Genomic DNA, 21,298 nt, shown 5'->3' with positions numbered 1-21,298 from the left:
TACACTATTATTTATGACATAGTCAAAGAGAAATTTTAAATAAGGCACTATGTACCACCCCATTGTCTTTAACACCTCCTCAGTAATTTGATCACTTCCTGCTGCTTTTCCTTGCTGAATCAGTTGGATTTCTCTGAAAATATCTTCATTTGTGAATGAGAAGCTTCTTGTTTCCCTCTGTGCCTCTCCCTCTCTATCTTCTGTTTCGGTTTCCAACTCCTGACAATCATCTACTGAATCTCTGAATTCCCTACTAAATAGGTTTGCTTTTTCAGTATCCGTTAAATAGTGTTCACCCCCTTCTCCCACCATTGTAGGAATTTGGATTCTTTTTCTTTTTTGATTCCTGATATATGAATACAGCTTTTTCCATTTCCCTTTGTGGTCATTACCCTCTTGAAGTATGCCATTCGTATAATTCTCTTTTGCTTCCTTTTTCACTCTATTCAATTCCCTCATTAGCTGTTTTCCAGTTTCTCTACTCTCCCTACCCTCTTTGATTTTCCTGTTTACTATTCTACATCTTCTTTTTAATTTCCTTATTTCCCTTGTATAATAAACAGGGTCTGAGGTCATTTTACCCTTCTTAACAGGTACAAATCTCTTCTCTCCTTCCCAAATGATTTCTTTAAATTTAGCCCAAAGTGTATCCACATTACTCCCTTTACTTATCGAACAACTGAATTGTGATTTAAGGTAAGTCCCAAATTCATCAACTTTAGTTTTTCTGTATAATTTCTTATCTTGTGTGACCCTCTTATTAAGCATGTTTGGTACAAGTCCTACATCCATTATTACAGCCTTATGGTCATCTATTCCTTCAATTACCTCAGTTTTATCAACAATTTCCTATGGTTTAACCAAGAATACATCTAGCAAGTTATTGAGATGAGTCTGTTCTTGTACTACTTGTGTAAATCCTCCCTCCCAAATTAACTTATTTGCCAGTTTCTGTTCATGGGCTCCACTTGCAACTCCATTCCATTCAACTTCAGGCAAGTTTAGATCTCCCCCAATTATTACCATATCATTATTATTGTTTCTATGAGTATAATCTATTATTTTCTCAAATATTTCCATGTCTCTTTCCTCTCTTCCAGGCCTCTATGTTCCTGTAATTCCCACCTCCTTCATATTATCACAAACTAATTTTATCCCTAATATTTCATCCCTTTCATTGGTAAACCATTCATGTAAACAATAAGTTTCCTTCACCAGAATAAACACCTCCGCTCCCTTTTTATCTTCTCGGTCGCTATAATAGAGTGTATACCCTTCTGGAAATACTTCTTTATTACCCACCCCTTCTCTCAATCACAATTCCACTCCTATCACCACATCAGTCTCATAAGATTCCATCAATGTACCGAATTTTAATTGTTTATGTACTACACTCTTACAGTTTACCAAGAGACCCCTTCCTCCCTAAAACTTGACTGTTGCAATTGGGTAACATTTGACTCATGAGTTGAGAACGTCCCTGGAACCCAGATCCTTGTACATAGATCTTGATTTAAGGATCTGAGTTTTCTGGCAAGTTTCCCTGTATATGCCAGTTTAGTGGTATGGGTTTTCTTAAGTGCATATTAGTTTGCAAATCTCTGTTGATAATTGTAGCAATTTGTCTACAGAGAGTTGCTTTTGCATTACCATTCAGATGTAACCCATACCTAGTGAACATTTGCCTGCCAAGACCTAAAGTATCTAGTACATAAACATTTCTAAAACTCTTACATAATTTCTTGATTTTTATATTTATATCATGTACAGCTTTGTTCACACACGAGTCCTCTAAAAGATCATACCTGGGTGGCACATTAACTACAATTACTTTTGAGTCAGGTAGTTTGGAAATCTTACCTCTGAGGGTCGTAATTAGTTCCTCACCTTCATTTGCAGCAATGTCATTTGTACGCCCAACACTTGTGTGTCACTTTTTCTTTTAAGAAAAGGAGGGTGTAAAAGGGGCATGCCCGGTCACACTATTCTACTTTCGCTCATTTATCAGTCACTACTGTAGTTGTGCATTTTCCGCTGGTAGTCAGTAGTGTACCAACGTAGCGTTTCTAGAACAGAAAACATTTATAGTGTGTTGCAGTTTGGGAAAAGTGAATTTGATGGAACAGTTCAGTGTGTATTTCATGCAAAGTATCACACGGATCCTCTGACAAAAAAGACAATAAGAGAGTGGTATAGGAAATTCATAATGACTGGCTGTTTACGTGACCATGAAAGACCAAGCAAGCAGAGCTATTTGCCTGAGACTGTAGATCATGTACAATAACTGTTTCTTCAGGAGGCCAGCCACAAACTGCAAATGTCTCAGAAAACAGTCTGGCATGTAGTGCACAAGAAACTTGTCTTTAAACCATACTAGCTGGAACTAATGCAGTCACTAAGCCCCCAAGCTAAAAGGTTACACCTTCAATTCTGTGAGGAACTGCAAGCGAGGCTGGAGGGCAGTCAAATGGCACAACGTGCATTCTTGGAGCTTGGAAAAACCACACACAAGAATGAAACATGTCAACAACTCTCCAAAAGCCTGTATGTTTTGTTCAATTTCATCTTGTAAAATGTTTTCTTTAGTGAGACAACTGGTACAGGTATTAATTTCTTGGACAATTTAGAAAACTGGTTATTGCCACAATTGCAGAAAGATAGTGCAGACAGTGACATAATTTTCCAACAGAATGGAGTACCACCAAATTTCCATTCTAATATGCATGCTTTTCCTAATGCTACTCTTCTTAATCGCTGGATGATACACACTTCAAATAGAGACTTAACTCTCATGTCATGGCCCCAGAGGTCAGCCAGTGTGACTCCTTGTGACTTTCAGGAATTTCATTAAAGATCATATATACGTACCAGCTTTGCCACAGAATTTACCAGCGCTTAAGCAGTGGCTACTATCGACCTTGGTATGTTGCAACATGTGTAGGGAACTCTGTTATAGGATTGATGTCTGTCAAGTCGACAACAGTGCACACATCGAGTATTGGTGAGGAAAGTTGTACAGTTTCTCTGCCTGTTGACATACTTTCACTCCTTACCACTAAGCTGGTTTTTGGTCTGTCAAACTGTGAAACCCCAGAGGGACTTATGACTTACCCTGCATATATGTACGTAATACAGTATCATGGTCACACCTGCGCTGAGTTTAATTAGTTGATTAATTAGATCTTACATCATACATATATCACCCTATTCTGAACTTGTTCCATAATAACAAAAATTTGCAGCCTCATGTTACCTTTTAACATTTTCTAGGAAGATCAATTGTACAATGTCTGTCGTATTTCTTTTAATGAGTAAATTTCTTCTAAAAGGGTTGGCCTTTTTTTTTTTCAGGAAAGCTACAGAAATGTTTGAAATTTACATTTTGTAATTAATATGGCCTTTACAGTTTGAAATGAAAGTATTTTCAAAAGGAGAATTATACAGGGTGAAAATGGGAGAAAATATAAAAACAATTTCTAAAATACTATACCATATAGAAATGGAATACTACTGTATTTTTAAGACCTTTTATGTTCCAAGTGCACATTGCTTGAGACAGGGGACAGGCGGCTGTAAAAGGGGACAATCTTATTAAAAAGGGATGCCCGGTCACACTATTCTACTTTTGCTCATTTATCAATCACTACTGTTCTGCATTTAGGGCAGTCGCCCTGGTGGCAGATTCCATATGTTTTTTTCCTAGCCTTTCCTGAAATGATTTCAAAGACATTGGAAATTTATTGAACATCTCACTTGTTAAGTTATTCCAATCCCTAACTTCTCTTCCTATAAATGAATATTTGCCCCAATTTGTCCTCTTAAATTCCAACTTTATCTTAGTATTGTGATCTCTCCTACTTTTAAAGACACCACTCAAACTTATTCGTCTACTAATGTCATTCCACGCTATCTCTCCACTGACAGCTTGGAACATACCACTTATTACAAGTGATTAATCTCATTATTAGACTATATTAAAGTTCAATATATTAGAACTTTTTACAATTAATTTATTTAAAACCACCTAGTCAATACTTTACAGTCTTAATAATTAATAAATAATAAAAAATTACAGTCTTTCAGACTTATTTAATCATTCTAAGGTTATAATGGTACATGTTTCACCTGTCATCGCAGGCATCATCAGCCATAAATTTTTTCTTACTCTAAGTCAGAGCTCTGAAGTGGGTGTTATATTAATACATACATACATTATCATTATAGACCATTATGCCTTTCAGCATTCAGTCTGCAAGCCTATGTGAATTTACTAAACGTTGCCACAATCCTCTGTTTGCTAGTGCTGTGGCCTTATTTTGTTCTATACCTCTTATCCTTAATTTGTTAGAAACCGAGTATAACCATCATTGTCTTAGTCTCCCTCTACTCCTCTTACCCTCCATAACAGAGTCCATTATTCTCCTAGGTAACCTAAACTCCTCCATTCGTCTCACATGACCCCACCACTGAAGCTGGTTTATGCGTACAGCTTCATTCTGAGTACCCTCCTGCCATTGTTCCCACATGTTTGTACCAGCAGTCATTCTCGCTACTTTCATATCTGTCACTCTAACTTATGAATAAAATATCCTGAGTCCACCCAGCTTTCACTCCCCTAAAGCAAAGTTGGCCTGAAAACAGACTGATGTAAAGATAGTTTCGTCTGGGAGCTGATGTCCTTCTTACAGAACACTGTTGATCGCAACTGCGAGCTCACTGCATTAGCTTTACTACACCTTGATTCAACCTCACTTAACTATAATACCATCCTGGGAGAACGCACAACCTAAATACTTAAAATTATTTAGCTGTTCCAGCTTTGTATCACCAATCTGACATTTAATTCTATTGAATTTCTTACCTACTGACATAAATTTAGTCTTCGAGAGGCTAATTTTCACACCATACTCATTGCACCTATTTTCAAGTTCCAAGATATTAGACTACAGGTTTTCGGCACAATCTGCCAAAATTGAGTCTACAGTAACATTAGTAAACTCCCTACCGATAAACGTAATGACATTAGATGTGAAATTAAAAAGTAACTTCCCTCTTTAGTCAATGAATTGAAAACTAATTCACAACCAGGTCTCAAAAAACAAATAATCGAATTTAAAAACAAAATTAAGAACAATGATATAATAATTACAAAAGCCGATAAAGGATCCACCACCGTTTTATTAAACAAGGTCGACTGCGTGAATAAAACAGAACTTTTCTTTTCCGATAACACCTACACTATAGTAAGTAAAGACCGCACGCCAAAAATTTAACAAAATTTGAAAATTGTCTTGAAAAATTCATCTTTCCTTTTGCAAGAGCAAGAACATCAAAGACTCACTATTATGAATCCTAAAGCTACCAACCGCAAAGGCATTACCTAAAATCCATAAAAAAGAGGTACCCGTGCGCCCCATTATAAAACAGTCTCACTTATACAGTTTCATGATTTTTACATTATTTTCTTAGCAAACATTTTAAATTTAATAATGAAATTTACATAAGAAGTTCCATTGATTTCTGCGAAAAATTAACACAATTAAATCAATCAATCAATCAATACTGATCTGCATTTAGGGCAGTCGCCCAGGTGGCAGATTCCCTATCTGTTGCTTTCCTAGCCTTTTCCGAAATGATTTCAAAGAAATTGGGAATTTATTGAACATCTCCCTTGGTAAGTTATTCCAATCCCTAACTCCCCTTCCTATAAATGAATATTTGCCCCAGTTTGTCCTCTTGAATTCCAACTTTATCTTCATATTGTGATCTTTCCTACTTTTATAGATGCCATTCAAACCTATTCGTCTACTAATGTCATTCCACGCCATCTCTCCGCTGACAGCTCGGAACATACCACTTAGTCGAGCAGCTCTTCTCACACAATTAAACTACAACCAAACTACATAATGGTCTCATATGACATTACCAATATGTACTCAAGCATCCCTAAAAATGATACTATAAATATTATAAAAACAAACCTTTCTAAACACAGTAATTTAAGCAAATTTGAAATAACTGACTTCATTGAATTATTGAGCTTTGTTTTGAACAATAACTATTTCACCTTCAACAACAAAATTTATCATCAGAAGGGACTGGCAATGGGAGATCCCATTTTGGGCATTTCAGCTAACATTTTTATGGATAATCTAGAGGCTAATAAAATAGTAAATAAAATCAATGGTCTCCACCTATGGATAAGATTCGTGGATGACACGTTTGCCATCATTGATAAACAGCAAAACAACAGCGATAACATTTTAAAGTTCCTTAATGGACTTGGTAACAACATTACCTTCACAAAGGAAGATGAAATCAACAACTCCTTAAATACCAATATAAATGGTCCGTTATGGAACATTATAAATTTTCCAGCCAACTCATGCCAGCGTTTCGCCCCCGTGTGCTAGGCTGGGCTCATCAGTTGGTACCTAGCACACCTACCAAGACGCTGTACAGTGCATACCGTGGAGGCGACTGTGTAGGCTAAATGTAACCACCGGCAGTGCCAATGCACTATGAGAGGCTTTGTCTCTTTATTAAAAATTGATGCCTGTTTGGCCATCAGATTCCCATCGGGAATCAACATCTATAACTCTTAAATTTCGTAGATGTAACCATAAATAAAGCCAGTAATAAATTCACTTTTCAAATCTATAGAAAACCCATCGTTGCCCCTTTGACTATAAAAAAAAGAATCTTTACGCCCACAATCTCACAAGTTAGCAACCTTTTACAGCTTGATCTATAGAGCATTCAAAATTCCTCTTTCGAATGACAGCCGAAAAAAAAAACTACAACATATTAAAGAACTGGCTAACTTAACAGCTACAAAACAGACATGGTTAACAAAATTATAAACAAAATCAAGATAAAAACTGCAACTAATTTAACCCCTGAAAGACAAAAATAACACAAAAAACAGTTTTGCTGCTTTTACCTTCACAAATCCTGCTCTATATCAGATCACCAACCCGATTAAGAAACATGGCATTTAAAACTCTTAATACAAATAGAAATATATTCTTTAACTCCCATACAGTAAATTTAACACACAACAGATTCTCAAAGTCAGGGATTTATAGACTCCAATGCACCCACTTTAAGTTTTCTTACGTGGGACAAACTGGACGCAGCTTTCAGACGAGATACTTAGAGCATTACAATGCATCTAAGCACAACACACACTCCGCTATGAGTATTCTTATGAAAGAAATGGAACATAGCTTCACCACTATAGACCAGAACCTTCAGATCTTAGAGATTATTATAAGGGCAGTTTAATGACTGAATTCGAAGACACCTATGTCTTTTTAGACCAGCACTTCAATAAGAATCAAAATTTAAATGACATTCTTAGAAAAAATGGGCCCAGTCACTGAGCAAATTCCTAACTTATCGTCATCTCTCAACAAAAAACAATAACAATTTTTTTTTTAAATATTCAACTATAAATCCAGCATTAATACCCCTATATCAACAGCAGCTAATGTCCCGTCGCCTGGCCACACCCCTTCCCCTACATGTACCAACAGCGATCTTAACGCCCCGCCTACCCCTCTCCACCCGACACACTCCCCTTCCCCTACATGTACCAACAGCGATCTTAACACCCCGCCCACCCCTCTCCACCCAACACACTCCCCGCTAAAAATGACACATCCCTACAATACGAGGAGTAGAGGTAAAGGGACTGTCAGACCACCTCATACAACCAACAGTGCCGGACATCTCTCCTAAAGTCTAAAGGGTAAGTGTTAAGAAGATTAATTCCACTAGTAAACAGTTCCAATATAGCAACTTGCACACCTTTATGTCTTATTCCACAGACTTCAATACGCATCACAAGCTGTTTCATTTACATCTAAGAATCCAGTTGAACTCCTCTTCAGACTTACATGGATGATAACTTCCTAGGCGAAGGAGGTTTAATTTGTTATATGAATGAGATTTGATCTAGCATCCTCTACTAGCTATACTTGCCATCTAACCAGCATCTTCACTTCAAATATTATTAATAAAGACTCTCGTTTCAATAAAGAAAAGATTTTAATCTATAGAAGATTTTAACTAATCCACAAATCATTTTAAGCTAAACGTATTGATTTCTTGTATATACTGAAATATTCTGTGTAAATATTTTGATTCTCATTTGACTTTAATTGTCAACCCGATATCAACATTATGAGTGTTAATAATATTTTATATTATCTCCATTAGATGGGAACATGATATCCCATTAGAACTTTAAAACAGGATTAACCAATTCAATCAGTAGACGAATAAGTTTGAGTGGTGTCCTTAAAAGTAGGAAAGATCACAATATTAAGATAAAGTTGGAATTCAAGAGGACAAATTGGGGCAAATATTCATTTATAGGAAGGGGAGTTAGGGACTGGAATAACTTACCAAGGGAAATGTTCAATAATTTTCCAATTTCTTTGTGATCATTTAAGAAAAGGCCTGGAAAACAACAGATAGGGAATCTGCCACCTGGACGACGCCCTCAATACAGATCAGTATTGATTGATTGAATGATTGATTGAATGATTGATTGATTGATTGATTGATTGATTGATTGATGACTATAATGTCCTTATACATCAATGTAAATTATTGTAAACAATTAGTTCTTAAAAATAGTTTTAATATAACATCCACTTCAGAGCTCTGACTTAGAGTATAGAATTTATGACTGATGATGCCCACGGTGACAGGTAAAACATGTACCATTACAACCTTAGAATGATTATATAAGTCTTAAAGACTGTAAAGTATTGAATAGGTGGTTTTAAATAAATTAATACCGAGCTCGATAGCTGCAGTATCCAGTAATCGGGAGATAGTGGATTCGAGCCCCACTGTCGGCAGCCCTGAAGATGGTTTTCCATGGTTTCCCATATTCACACCAGGCAAATGCCGGGCCTGTACTTCAATTAAGGCCACGGCCGCTTCCTTCCACTTCCCAAGCCTTTCCTATACCATCGTCGCCATAAGACCTATCTGTGTCGGTGCGACGCAAAGCAAATAGCGAAAAAAAAAAAATTAATTGTAAAAAGTTCTAATACAAACCACTTAGTCGAGCAGCTTGTCTTCTTTCTCCCAAGTCTTCCAAACCCAACCTTTGCAACATTTTTGAAACGCTACTCTTTTGTCGGAAATCACCCAGAACAAATGGAGCTGCTTTTCTTGGGATTTTTTCCCATTCTTGAATCAAATAATCCTGGTAAGGGTCCCATACACTGGAACCATACTCTAGTTAGGGTCTTACCAGACTTATATGCCCTCTCCTTTACATCCTTACTACAACCACTAAACACCCTCATAACCATGCGCACAGATCTGTACCCTTTATTTACAATCTCATTTATGTGATTACCTCAATTAAGATCTTTCCTTATATTAACACCTAGGTACTTACAGTGACCCCATAAGGAACTTTCACCCCATCAACGCAGTAATTAAAACCGGGAGGACTTTTCCTATTTGTGAAACTCACAACCTGCCTTTTAACCCCATTTATCACCATACCATTGCCAGCCATCAATCTCACAACATTATCTAGGTCATTTTGCAGTTGCTCACAAACTTGTAACCTATTTATTACTCTATACAGAATAACATCATCCACAAAAAGCCTTATCTCTGATTCCACTTGTTTACTCATATCATTTATATATATAAGAAAACGTAAAGGTCCAATAATACTGCCTTGAGGAATTCCCCTCTTAATTATTAAAGGGTCAAATAAAGATTCACCTACTGTAATTCTCCGAGATCTATTTTCTAGAAATGTAGCAACCCATTCAGTCACTCTTTTGTCTAGTCCAATTGCACTGATTTTTGCCAGTATTCTCCCATGATCCACCCTATCAAATGCCTTAGACAGATCAATCGTGATACAGTCCATTTGACCTCCTGAATCCAAGATATCTGCTATATCTTGCTGGAATCCTACAAGTTGATCTTCAGTGGAATAACCTTGCAAACATGTCTAATATAATCAGAAAGAATGTTTTCCCAAAGCTTACATGCATTGCATGTCAAACTGACTGGCCTGTAACTTTCAGCTTTATGTCTGTCACCCTTTCCTTTATATATAGGGGCTACTATAGCAACTCTCCATTCATTTGGTATAGCTCCTTCATATAAAAAATACCTAATCAAATAAGTACTTCAGGTATGGTACTATATCCCAACCCATTGTCTTTAGTATATCCCCAGAAATCTTATGAATTCCAGCTGTTTTTCTAGTTTCTAACTTTCCACTAAAACCTTGTGTAATTAAACTCTTTTAATTGGTATGTAACATGAAGGTAATATGCTGTCTTGTAGATTTGGTAGGCGACTATCAACTGCTAAGGGAATAGACCCTAACAGAAAATCATCCGTAGTGTTAGAGCCAGTAAGCCAGCGGGAGAATAATTGCACTTCCTTTAAACATAAGAAAGTACTTCAGAAACCATAACGTAACTACAGTTGTGACTCCAGCTTTGCAGAGCTCTGTTATGAATAATGGCAGACAGCCTGTTGATAACCAGCAGAGGTATGCAGTGAGAAAACAACTTTGAGACAGAATAATACAAGTGCGAAAAACTCTATCCTATGGAAGGAAGGAAGTTAGAGTCTTAGGGCCGATTCCAGAAACAATGACTAGTTTTAAGCCTTAAACATCATCTACCTAAACAACATCTAAGTTACACATGATGTTCCATTGTATAACAATAATCAACCGGCATCATTTAAGTTTCAATATTCCATGCAACTCTTTGCTTCTTACAACCAGTAAAATTCATTGGTGCACGCGCCAAACATTACTCAGCTGTCGTCTTCCTTCCTACACATTAAAGATGACACAAATATGGCTAAGCATGAGCATAACTTGCCCACAGATAAGAATATCGCTTTTGGTGGAAATGAAATCTCAGAATAATTATCAAAATTAAAGTGACACGCCACCGTACAAGGAAGTGTAGCTTTGATTATAGTTTTGTTGTGGTGTGTGGAATCTAAATAGCATCGACGAGGGGAAGATTAAACTATAGTGCTGTCTAATCGAATGAGTTGTACAGGCCATATAGATGGAACTTGTATTCTGGAGACCGTAGATTCGAAATGCACCATCAGCGGCTCTGAAGATTGTTTTCCAATAATTTCCCCTATTTTTACACCAGGCAAATACTCGGGCTGTTGTTATGGCCATGGCTCTTCCTCCCAGTCCTGATGTGGGTACATAATAGTCAATGTAACCTATTGTTCCAGGGAAATTATCCCAAGAAAAATAAAATATATCAGTTGCCAAGAATTGTAGACAAGTGGGCAGTTACCAGACTGCCCCCTGTGTGAGGCTCAAGAAACAAGTTCCTTATATTATCTCTTAAAAAGCAAAATCATATTTTAAACTGTATATACTTCCCCGTACATTTGAAGTGAATTGCTGCAGTTTTGCAGTTTTGTTACAGAAGAACGAGGGAAGTGTTTGAACAAGTGGAGTGATGAATTGAAAGAGGATGTTAATGGTAATACGAAAATGTTATATGGGATGATGAAAAATAGAAAAAGAGAGAAAGAACACCCCAAATACCTAAGAGATGATAACAAAAATCTGATCACTGAAGATCAGAAGATCAAAGAGACTTGGAGGACTTACTTTGATGAATTGCATACAGCCTACACAAAAAGACAGTACCGGTACTATCTCATGCAAGTCTGCCTCTGACAACGGGTTAGACTTAACATGGAGTGATGTAGAATATGCCTGGAAATACATCAAAACTGGAAAATCAGCTGGTACTGATGAAATTAATGGAGAAATGATCAAGGCTATGGGCATTTCTGGAAAACATTGGATTTACAGACTCTTTCGTAAGATCTGGAAAGAAGGGGACATACCAGTCAATTGGAAAACAGGCATCATAATTCCAATTTCCAAGAAAGGAGATAGAAAGAAATATTTCAACTATAGAGGCATCACTTTAACATCTCAAGTTGGTAAACTTTATGAAAGAATTATAGAGCATAAAATCAAACCCCTTATTGAAGAGAGCCTCTTCGAAGAACAGTACAAATTCAGGAAGGGGAGATCAACATCTGATTTAATATTTACAGTCCGTCAATTAATGGAAAAATACTACGAACATAACCGAGATTTGTGGTTAGCCTTTCTGGATATCAAGAAAGCATTTGATGCTGTGAACAGAGAGAAGGTGTGGGAAACACTGAAGAAAATTGGAATACAGGATGACATGATACACAGGATCAAGAATTTGTATGAAGATACCCGAAGTAAAGTCAAAACACCTGTAGGAATGACTGAAACCTTTGATATAAAATCTGGGTTAAGAAAGGTTGGTGTTTTGTCTCCTCTTCTTTTCATCACTGTGATGAACAAGATTCAGAGAAAAGTTCACCAAACGATTGGAGGTAAGAAAATGAAAGTTATCTTGTTCGCAGATGATATATGCTTGTGGGGAGACTCTAAAGAAGACCTTCAAGGACAAATAAACTCCTGGACAGAAGCTGCTAAAGAATATGGACTCATCTTCAGCCAAGAGAAAAGTGAGGTTATGGTCATGAAGAGATATGGACAACCAATGGGACACATTGAAATGGAGGGGAAACAGCTACAGATGAACCATCAATTTAAATATCTTGAAAGTGTTATCTCTGATACTGGTTCTGTAGACAAGGGAATTTCCCACAGAATTCAGGTTGGTAGCAACTTTTACAAAATAGTTAAACAAGAAAATAACAACAAATTGTAAGAGAGTCATATATGAAACCTATTACATCCAATCCTGACCTATGGTTGCGAAACATGGACCATGATAAATAAGATGTTAGTAGAATCCAGGCAGCAGAAATGAGATTTGTCCGGTAAAACACGGAGGGACGGAGTCAGTAATGAGGAAATCTGCAAGCAGGCTCTAGTTGTAAGACTGCAGGACAGAATAACAGCGCAGCAACTGAGATGGTATAGACATATGCGTCGTATGGGAGATAACAGATTACCAAAAAAAAAAAAATGTATGATCTAAAACTTGAAGACAAAAGACCAAGAGGGCGACCAAGACTCAGGTACAAGGACATGGTGAAGATTGACATTCAACAGCGAGGACATACTTTGGAAAGCATTGAAGAAGGAGAGTTCAGAGACCGCAACTGGTGAAGCCTCGTTCGCCGACCCATTGCTTAAGATGGAACGACGTGGGATGTATGTATGTATGTATGCATGACTCTCAGGAGGCTGTTAGACTAATCTCTCTTCCCAGAACATCTCGACATGACATTGCATAACCTCTGATCATGATTCTCTCCTAAAATTTGAGGCTAAACACTGTCCTCAGCGGTGTTTAACATCTTAACATAGCAATTATTTACAAAATTGTGATTCTTTTTTACCTAATTTTTTACTGTTAAAATGGACTCTTTATTGAAAAACAGTGATATAGGTAACAATGAAAGTAAATTTTGCGAACTTAACAATGAAATATAAGCCACGCTGAAAAGTTCATGTTTTTAAATCCTGAGTATACTTGTGATATTTTTATGGGTTCTTCTTTTAACTTAATGTAAAATAAATAACACACCACTAAACAGATGGCAAGTAAGATAACATGACACACCAGGCGAGTTGGCCGTGCGGTTAGGAGCGTGCGGCTGTGAACTTGCATCCAGGGGATATTGGGGTCGAATCCCACTGTTGGCAGCCCTGAAGATGGTTTTCTGTGGTTTACCATTTTCACACCAGGCCTTAATTAAGGCCACGGCCGCTTCCTTCCCACTCCTAGCCCTTTCCTATCCCATCGTCGCCTTAAGACCTATCTGTGTCGGTGCGACGTAAAGCCACTAGCAAAAAAAAAAAAAAAAAAAAAAAAAAAAAAAAAAAAAAAAAAAAAAAAACAGAGATAACATGACACTCAATACTGTACAAGAAAGACATTGTTCATATGTTTGTGGCTGTGTGAAATAAAACAAGGATCAACACAAAGTGCTACATTGCACTCCTTACGCATGTATCTGGATTTCCTTCATGCCTTCTTCCCTCGCGCAATCAGAACTATCAGACTCACTAAACTCAATGTCAAAATCTTCTTCACTCTCCATTTTCACTTAACAGATGAAGTACACTTAGATGGCAATAAATACAGGAAGACTGCAAAAACGAGCTGCCTGAGTCACCGACGTCCACTATGGTTGAGTCAGAGACATCTTTATGCATAAATAGGAACCTGAAGTAATAATTTTATAAATATCTGGTGGGAACGCTGAAAAACAACAAGTATATTCAGACCTTTAAATTAGGTACCGATCAGTGAGCGACATTCCTGAGTATACTTGGGTTTTTATTTTATATATATAAAATCCCGAGTATACTCGGGCTTTTATGCTTGTTGAACATCAGCTTTAGATAGTGTCTAAGTGATAAATAACATCTTTGCAATGCGGCAGCCATACTTAGACATTGTTTAACCGTAAACGTTGTCTATATATCATTTCTGCAATTGGCGCTTAGGATTGAGTGAAATGAATTGGAAAGGGAAGGGTGTTAAGTCATTGCAAGAAGGATACAAGCTCTACTGGCATGGAAATCAGAATGAACACTGATTCAGTTTCAGACATAGAGTATGTTACACCTGAAACCGCCAATTCAAAACGTTTGGTCTAAAAATTAGTCACATGAAAACGGTTTTTGTTCCAATTAGCAGGCAAAGGCTACACATTAACATCAATTGGATAAAGTGAATCTATAAGAAATGACCACATCTAGTTCCCTGGTAGTATTCTATCCATAGATAGCTGATCCTTTGTGGAAATCACCAACAGAATTGAAAAAAGAACTCTGTTTAACCTCCAATTCTGGCATCTTCTCTGGGATAATTGAATCCTTTTAAGAATCAAGAGAATTCTTTATCAGGTATACTTCATAGCGGTAACAACCAATAACCTTGAAACGTGTACAGTTAACATGAGAGGTAATAACAGATTCCAAGCTGCAGAAATAAGTTTCTTAGGTCAATGCTCCAGAAAACAAGAAGAGATAAGATCTGAAATGAAGTGATACCATTACAGATTCAAGTGAAACAATCTGTCTCTGGAAACATAGCCATATCAAGGTTGAAATGGTTTAGACACACAAAGAGAATGGACTTAAAATAGTGTTGCAAAAGAATGGTTTGAAAAAGATTGGAAGGCAAGAGACATAGAGGCTGACTGAGGAAAAGATTGATCACGCAAATAAAGCAGGACTTGTAAGGAAGAAGCATGGAATGGTGCCAAGTCCAAGAAGAAAAAGAAATGTACCTGGATAGACACGGATGGAGGGTGCTCTTACACAGCACGTGGGCAACAGGAAACAGTTACATTATGATGTAACATGAGCTAGGTAAATGAGTAAATGAGAAAAGAGATCCATGTTTAAAAAGTCACAATTTATTGTAACTAGGTATGTGATTTCATTGATGTGAGGATCCACATTTTAATGATTGATGGGTTTCTTCCCTGGACTACTTAATTATTTCTCTCTGTTTCTTGCAGGATCTGCTCGTAACTTGCCTATCTCAGGAAGCCCTGAACCACCTCCTCCACCACCACGAAACCATGATCCCAACAACTCGTCCTTCAATGACTCCAAAGAGAGTAACGAGATCTCAGAAGCAGAGTGTGATCGTGATCAGCTCGTCAACAGGAACTACGGAGGTGAGTCAAGCGGTCCCTTAACTCAGCCACCTGCCGTTCCACACCCTGATGCTCAACTACGATATTAAACTTCACACAGTTGAAGTTGTAGTGTGGAATGGAGGCTCATTCTGTTATAAGTAAAAAGTGTGTATGTGACATGAAAGCTATGTTAACTATAATTACTTTTCAAATATTCAGTTACTTGTTTTTACTTATACAATAAATGGTTGGAGTTAGGCTACTGAGTGGCTTAAGGTAGCATTCTCACTAAATTATCGAAAAATCTATGCTAATGTATATGTAAATGTATGTATGTATGTATGTACGTATGTATCATACGATTATATTTTCATAAATTTATTATTATTATTACTTAGATGATTCCATACTTAACATTTTTGTAGACTATTTAGAATGATTGCTGTATGAATATAATGATATCTTTTAAAATTATGCATACCTTAAGTCATTTATTTTCATTATAATCTGATGGTCTAACTCTGTCCTGTTTATATTGAAACTGAATAACTAACTTATGTTTAGAATGTAAAAATGTACAGATTTATTATTATAATTGTGATATGTGGTAAATGATGAGAAGGGTTGTGCAGTAACTTAATCAGGCAAGGTTTAAGAAGAAAATTCAAGATGTTAATGAGAGGGAAATTCAATATTCCTTTCTAAATTGCCTTTGCTACTTTTTGTACAAATTTATATATATTAGGATAATTCTTCTCTTATAATATGTAGTAGAAACTGTGCACATCCATTTATTATTTCAGTCCCTGTTCTACTTTTTACCACATATTACTGATGTTCTGTGAACTGTCAAGAAATAATCACATGTCAACTCTCGTATGAAATAAAATATAAATCTTAATTTACCTTAATATAACTTAATGTGTCTAGTTACCTGTTGCTGAGTTTGAAATATTTTGTACATTCACTCTCTGTATATCTATTTTGGCGTTTTTTTAAATATGGCTAAATTTAACAGTAGTATGAAGGTAGGGTATATAAAAGGTAATTTTTTATTTGCAACTTACATGAATGATATTCTTTCTTAGCATAGTCCTCTTAACACTGAAGATATAAGATTTGACTAAGTCAAATTATCGAGTAAGTGTTTTCTTTGTTTTTTGACTGGTAAGTTTTTTGTTTTGACTGATGGGAATCTGAATTCTTGTTTACATGGTTAGTGTTGGGGAAAATGTGAAACAAACAGACAGCATTCTTTGAGAGCTATTTATTAGTTAGTGTGTGCATGGACTCTTCAGCTTGCCAACTTAAACATTTTCAAACCCCACCTTTTCAGTTATCCCACTCCATTTTACTGTTTTGATTGACATTGTCCATTTGGTAGCAGTATTGAAATGCATATTAATTTTGGTTATTACTGTGGTAGTGGTGCATTTCTCCAGATTTTTTAATAAATTAGTAATGTATGTATCTGTATTTTGTTTTTACATAACTATAATCAAATTAACATTATAAAGTAACAGAAGCAGTTATCAGTTGTGACACAAACCCAATGATAGTTTATACAAGATATAAACTCATTTATATGTTAAATATATTGTAGAAACTATTGTGAAAAAGTCTCACCATAATATTTTTCTCACATTGCTAATATAGAATAAAGGATGAAGAAGGTTACGATTATATATTTCAGATGAAAATTTGGAACACAATACATACCAACTACTTTCTCTAATCGCGACATAATGTAATAATGGCCCAGTCAAATGTTACTTCTGGCCCAGTTTGCTTGTATCCATGGGAGAGGTGGGTGCGCACGTGCACCTACAGACAATCTGGTCCATAAAAGTTTCTTGCCTGATTTCCCAAGCTCATTTTGCACATTGCTTGCCATTCATTAGTTATCATACATCTTCAGTTAAAGGACCATAAATATATGAAAATTCTTTATTTACAGTTAAAAATAAAACAAAGCCTTATCCAAGCAAGACTTGAAGGACCTTCGAGGAGTGGTAGGCAAAGGCTTCCAGTAATAAAAATAAGGTAAAACCTTGCCCGTACAGGCCATGGAGGCCTTTGGAGGCATAGAAGGTAAAAGCTTCTACTTTCGATAACTTCAGTACTAAGCAGGATAGAGTGGTTAGAGTGGGGAATCAAACACACATCCCTCTGGGTGAACTACTTTGGGTAGACAGTCAGTGACCAATTTAAAGATGAATTTCTTAAATTCTTTCTTTTCAGACACTTATAGCTAGCTGTTCTTCAGGCATAAGATGCAAGTTAATATATTCGTTAGAGTATTCCCCCTTAATACATGTCCCTTGTAATACATAATATTCTGTGCATATCATCTCATTTAAGAGTACATCAAAAAATTAATTTACAAAGTTCATGAAATGGAACTGTTACTTCAAACTGCGTCTTCTCTGTATCCCTAAATTGCCATTGTAATGCTGAATGAGATGCAAAATATAGGCCAAGAACTGACTAATTTTTGTTTTGTTAGTATGGTGATTGAGGTGTGGTAGGACCAGGTGTATCACACTACCTCTCTTTATGTAAGTGAAATTGAACCACAAGCATGTTTTACTGGCCAATTCAGTTTAGATGCTTTAATATGCAGTGAACTAAAATGGTGGAGAAATGCACCACTATCTTTAATTAACTTTCTGGGTATCTTGTACAGTATCTTAATACTTGCATTCTGTTTTAATATCAAGTATTGACCTTTGCAGTCACACTGTTCATAACTGTTTGTATTAGTTTTCTGTCCAGTGTAATCTTATGTGAACGTGTCTTAACAAAGTAGTTAGACTTACAGTACAGTATTTTATGTTTTGCTTTAATTTGTGTTTTCTTGAGTTGTTTATTTTATTTTTCATTTGCTGGGGATGGACAATGCTACCTTAGAACTGTGACTCATTTAAAATTCCACTTATTTTCATTTTTTGATGGTCAAGATGTAAATGTTCTTCATATTGAAATGCAGTAAAATATAATCTTGCATTATTCTGCTTCCAAAATAATCGTTATTAACTTACTGGTGTAAGTCTTAAATTCCGTAATAAAAAAGTATCTTTATTTTCAATATAAAGTTATGAAAAATAGAACATTTTCAACATTTTTTTAAAATTTTACATCTGCTTGCATTTCTATTTACTTGCGTAATTTATTTAGAAAGGAGTAGAAATCCTGTAGGTAAATTCTGTTTGTTTAAAAATAATTATTTCAGTAGTCTCCATCCTTGAGACCAGACGGAGAATTTGATTTGAACATGATGAAACATAAATGCTGCATGATGGAAGAGACAGCTACAAACAAATATTTACTCTCTTTTTTTTTTTTTTTTTTTTTTTAACATTAAATACCAAGAACGTGAGGGTCTCATGAATAGTGCGCTATAAATCTTTCAAACTTTTTGCCGAAATTTCTTTCTTCTTTAGCCCTTTCTTTGGGCATCGGTATGTACACATATGCAGTTCCCCTAAATGCAGATTCTTATTAGCCTATGTTCTGAAATGTACGAGGAATTCAATTATCTCTACCAACAAGTTTTAATATTTCCTCAGTGATTAAATATCTGTGAGGTATAGAAATCTGTATTTGGATTTCTTTAATATTTGATTATATGTCTGTAGCTAATTACTTGAGAGTTTTTCTCTCCAAAGCCCAACCTAATCATGTATTACTTTCGGTACATTTTTCATTAATGTGGAATCATGGTAGTTTCCAGATTGATTTGAACTTCATATCATTGTCCATCCCAAAGCCTGTGCTTTCAGTTACGGTACCTTGGCCGGTGGCGTAGACTTGGATGCTATATTTTGGTTTTGGTTTCAGTCAATGTCAGGGCCAACAACAAGGACATGACTACTGAGGAAATGAGAAAGCTGATTGAGAGGTCAGTAGTGGGACTTCTAGTTTGCCAATAAAAGAAATAAAAATAAACACATGATGTTATAACATCCCCTCTCACAAATGACAACTCCCACCATTTAGTACGTTCTTTTGCTTTCGTAGCAGTCTAATAAACAAAAAAAGACAAAAATAGCTAATTGTAGGTCACACTAATGGCTTGACTCGCATATCTCTAGAATTAATTTACGTGTAAAAAAAAAAAAGAAATACCTACTTTCTGGCCCAAAATATTGCAGTTAATAAAATATAGTATTTCACAAAGATAAAATATTTTTTACTAGATGCACTGATGAAGAATTCTGTTGAAGTAACAAGCACGTCCACTAAACTCGTGAACACAACCTTTCTAAAAGCTCAGAATAGAAAGCAGTGGCATAGTATCTTTCGGCATTAACAATTTCTTATGTTCTGAATGCTAATCTTCTGTTTTGGGTACAGTATTTTCTTTCTTTATCTATAGTTATCTGCATGATATTTGTTATGGTTTTATTCTGTCATTTGCAAAGTCATGATTTTTTAAATACTATTCTTTAACTATGGAAATAGTGCATTACAGTATTACCTAATCCTCTGAAAAATCTACCTGCTTTCAGTATATTACTGTTCAAACTTTGACTCCACCTTTGAGAATTCTGAGATATTCTGTGTGTAATTTCAAAATATCTACTTCATAGTTCATAATATCTATCCTTTTGTTAATAAATTATTTGCCTGAATATTCATCCAATCTTGTTGCATGGAGAATTCTAAAGTTAGTCTAGTTATTGGGATTATGCTTAATATTAAATGTTATTAATCTATTCTCAAAGGCCTAATTATGGTAATCAGGTAATTTTCAGTGAGTTTACCTATTCCTTATGTCAGCTGCTTTCATTCCAAATTTAAGCTGTTGATTCTTATCATACAAAAGTCGAAACCAATATTTTTAATGTATCACAAGAAATGGGAGTAATTTTCTTGGTGAAATCTGTAACCTCTGTGGCTCAGGTGGCAGCACCATCGGCCTCTCACCGCTGGATTCTGTGGTTCAAATCCTGGTCACTGCATGTGAGATTTATGCTGGACAAAGCAGTGGTGGGACAGGTTTTTCTCCGGGTACTCCGGTTTTCCCTCTCATCTTTCATTCCAGTAACACTCTCCAATATCATTTCATTTCATCTGTCAGTCATTAATCATTGCCCCAGAGGAGTGCGACAGGCCTCGGCAGCCGCACAATTCCTATCCTTGCCGCTAGATGGGGCCTTCATTCACTCCATCCGTGACCCGGGCAATGACTGGAAAACAGGTTGTAGGTTTTCTTTTTTCTCTGTGAAATTTACATTGTGAAACCGTGATGTTAGCAGTCCATTTTAGGAAGGTAGCACAATATTCTGAGATACAAAAGCCATTTTTCTCAAAATATATTCAAAATTAGCAAGATGGTCACTACAAAATTACACCTTTGTTTATTAGTGATTGTGATAATTACTGAATTGGCCCAAATGTAAGAAGTCCCTGAAATAGGAGAAGATATCTACAAGGAAAACTAAATGAACATTAATAAACAGTCCCGAAAACTGTGTCATTTGTATACACCAACCCAGGCTCTTCATAAATTCAGTAAACTTTGTTCAATGGCTTCTGAATAACTTCACGAGTTATTGAATAACCTTGGTTTAATTTCTCATACATGAATTCAGTAACAATCATATCAATTTCTTTAAATCTTCCTGTCATT

General features: G+C 36.0%; 1 protein-coding gene across 1 annotated transcript in view; it reads left to right on the top strand.

The window, feature by feature from the left end:
* The window catches only part of Dscam1 (Down syndrome cell adhesion molecule 1), a 915,831-nt gene that overhangs the window by 872,998 nt on the left and 21,535 nt on the right, over positions 1-21,298 (top strand). The window contains exons 34-35 of the mRNA XM_068229242.1: positions 15,541-15,702; positions 19,504-19,564. Of these exons, the coding sequence (XP_068085343.1) occupies positions 15,541-15,702; positions 19,504-19,564 (223 nt within the window). The remainder of the gene's footprint in view (positions 1-15,540; positions 15,703-19,503; positions 19,565-21,298) is intronic.

This window comes from Anabrus simplex, chromosome 9 (genome assembly GCF_040414725.1).
Source record: "Anabrus simplex isolate iqAnaSimp1 chromosome 9, ASM4041472v1, whole genome shotgun sequence".
NCBI lineage: Eukaryota > Metazoa > Arthropoda > Insecta > Orthoptera > Tettigoniidae > Anabrus > Anabrus simplex.
This window is presented reverse-complemented; position numbering and strand designations above follow the sequence as displayed.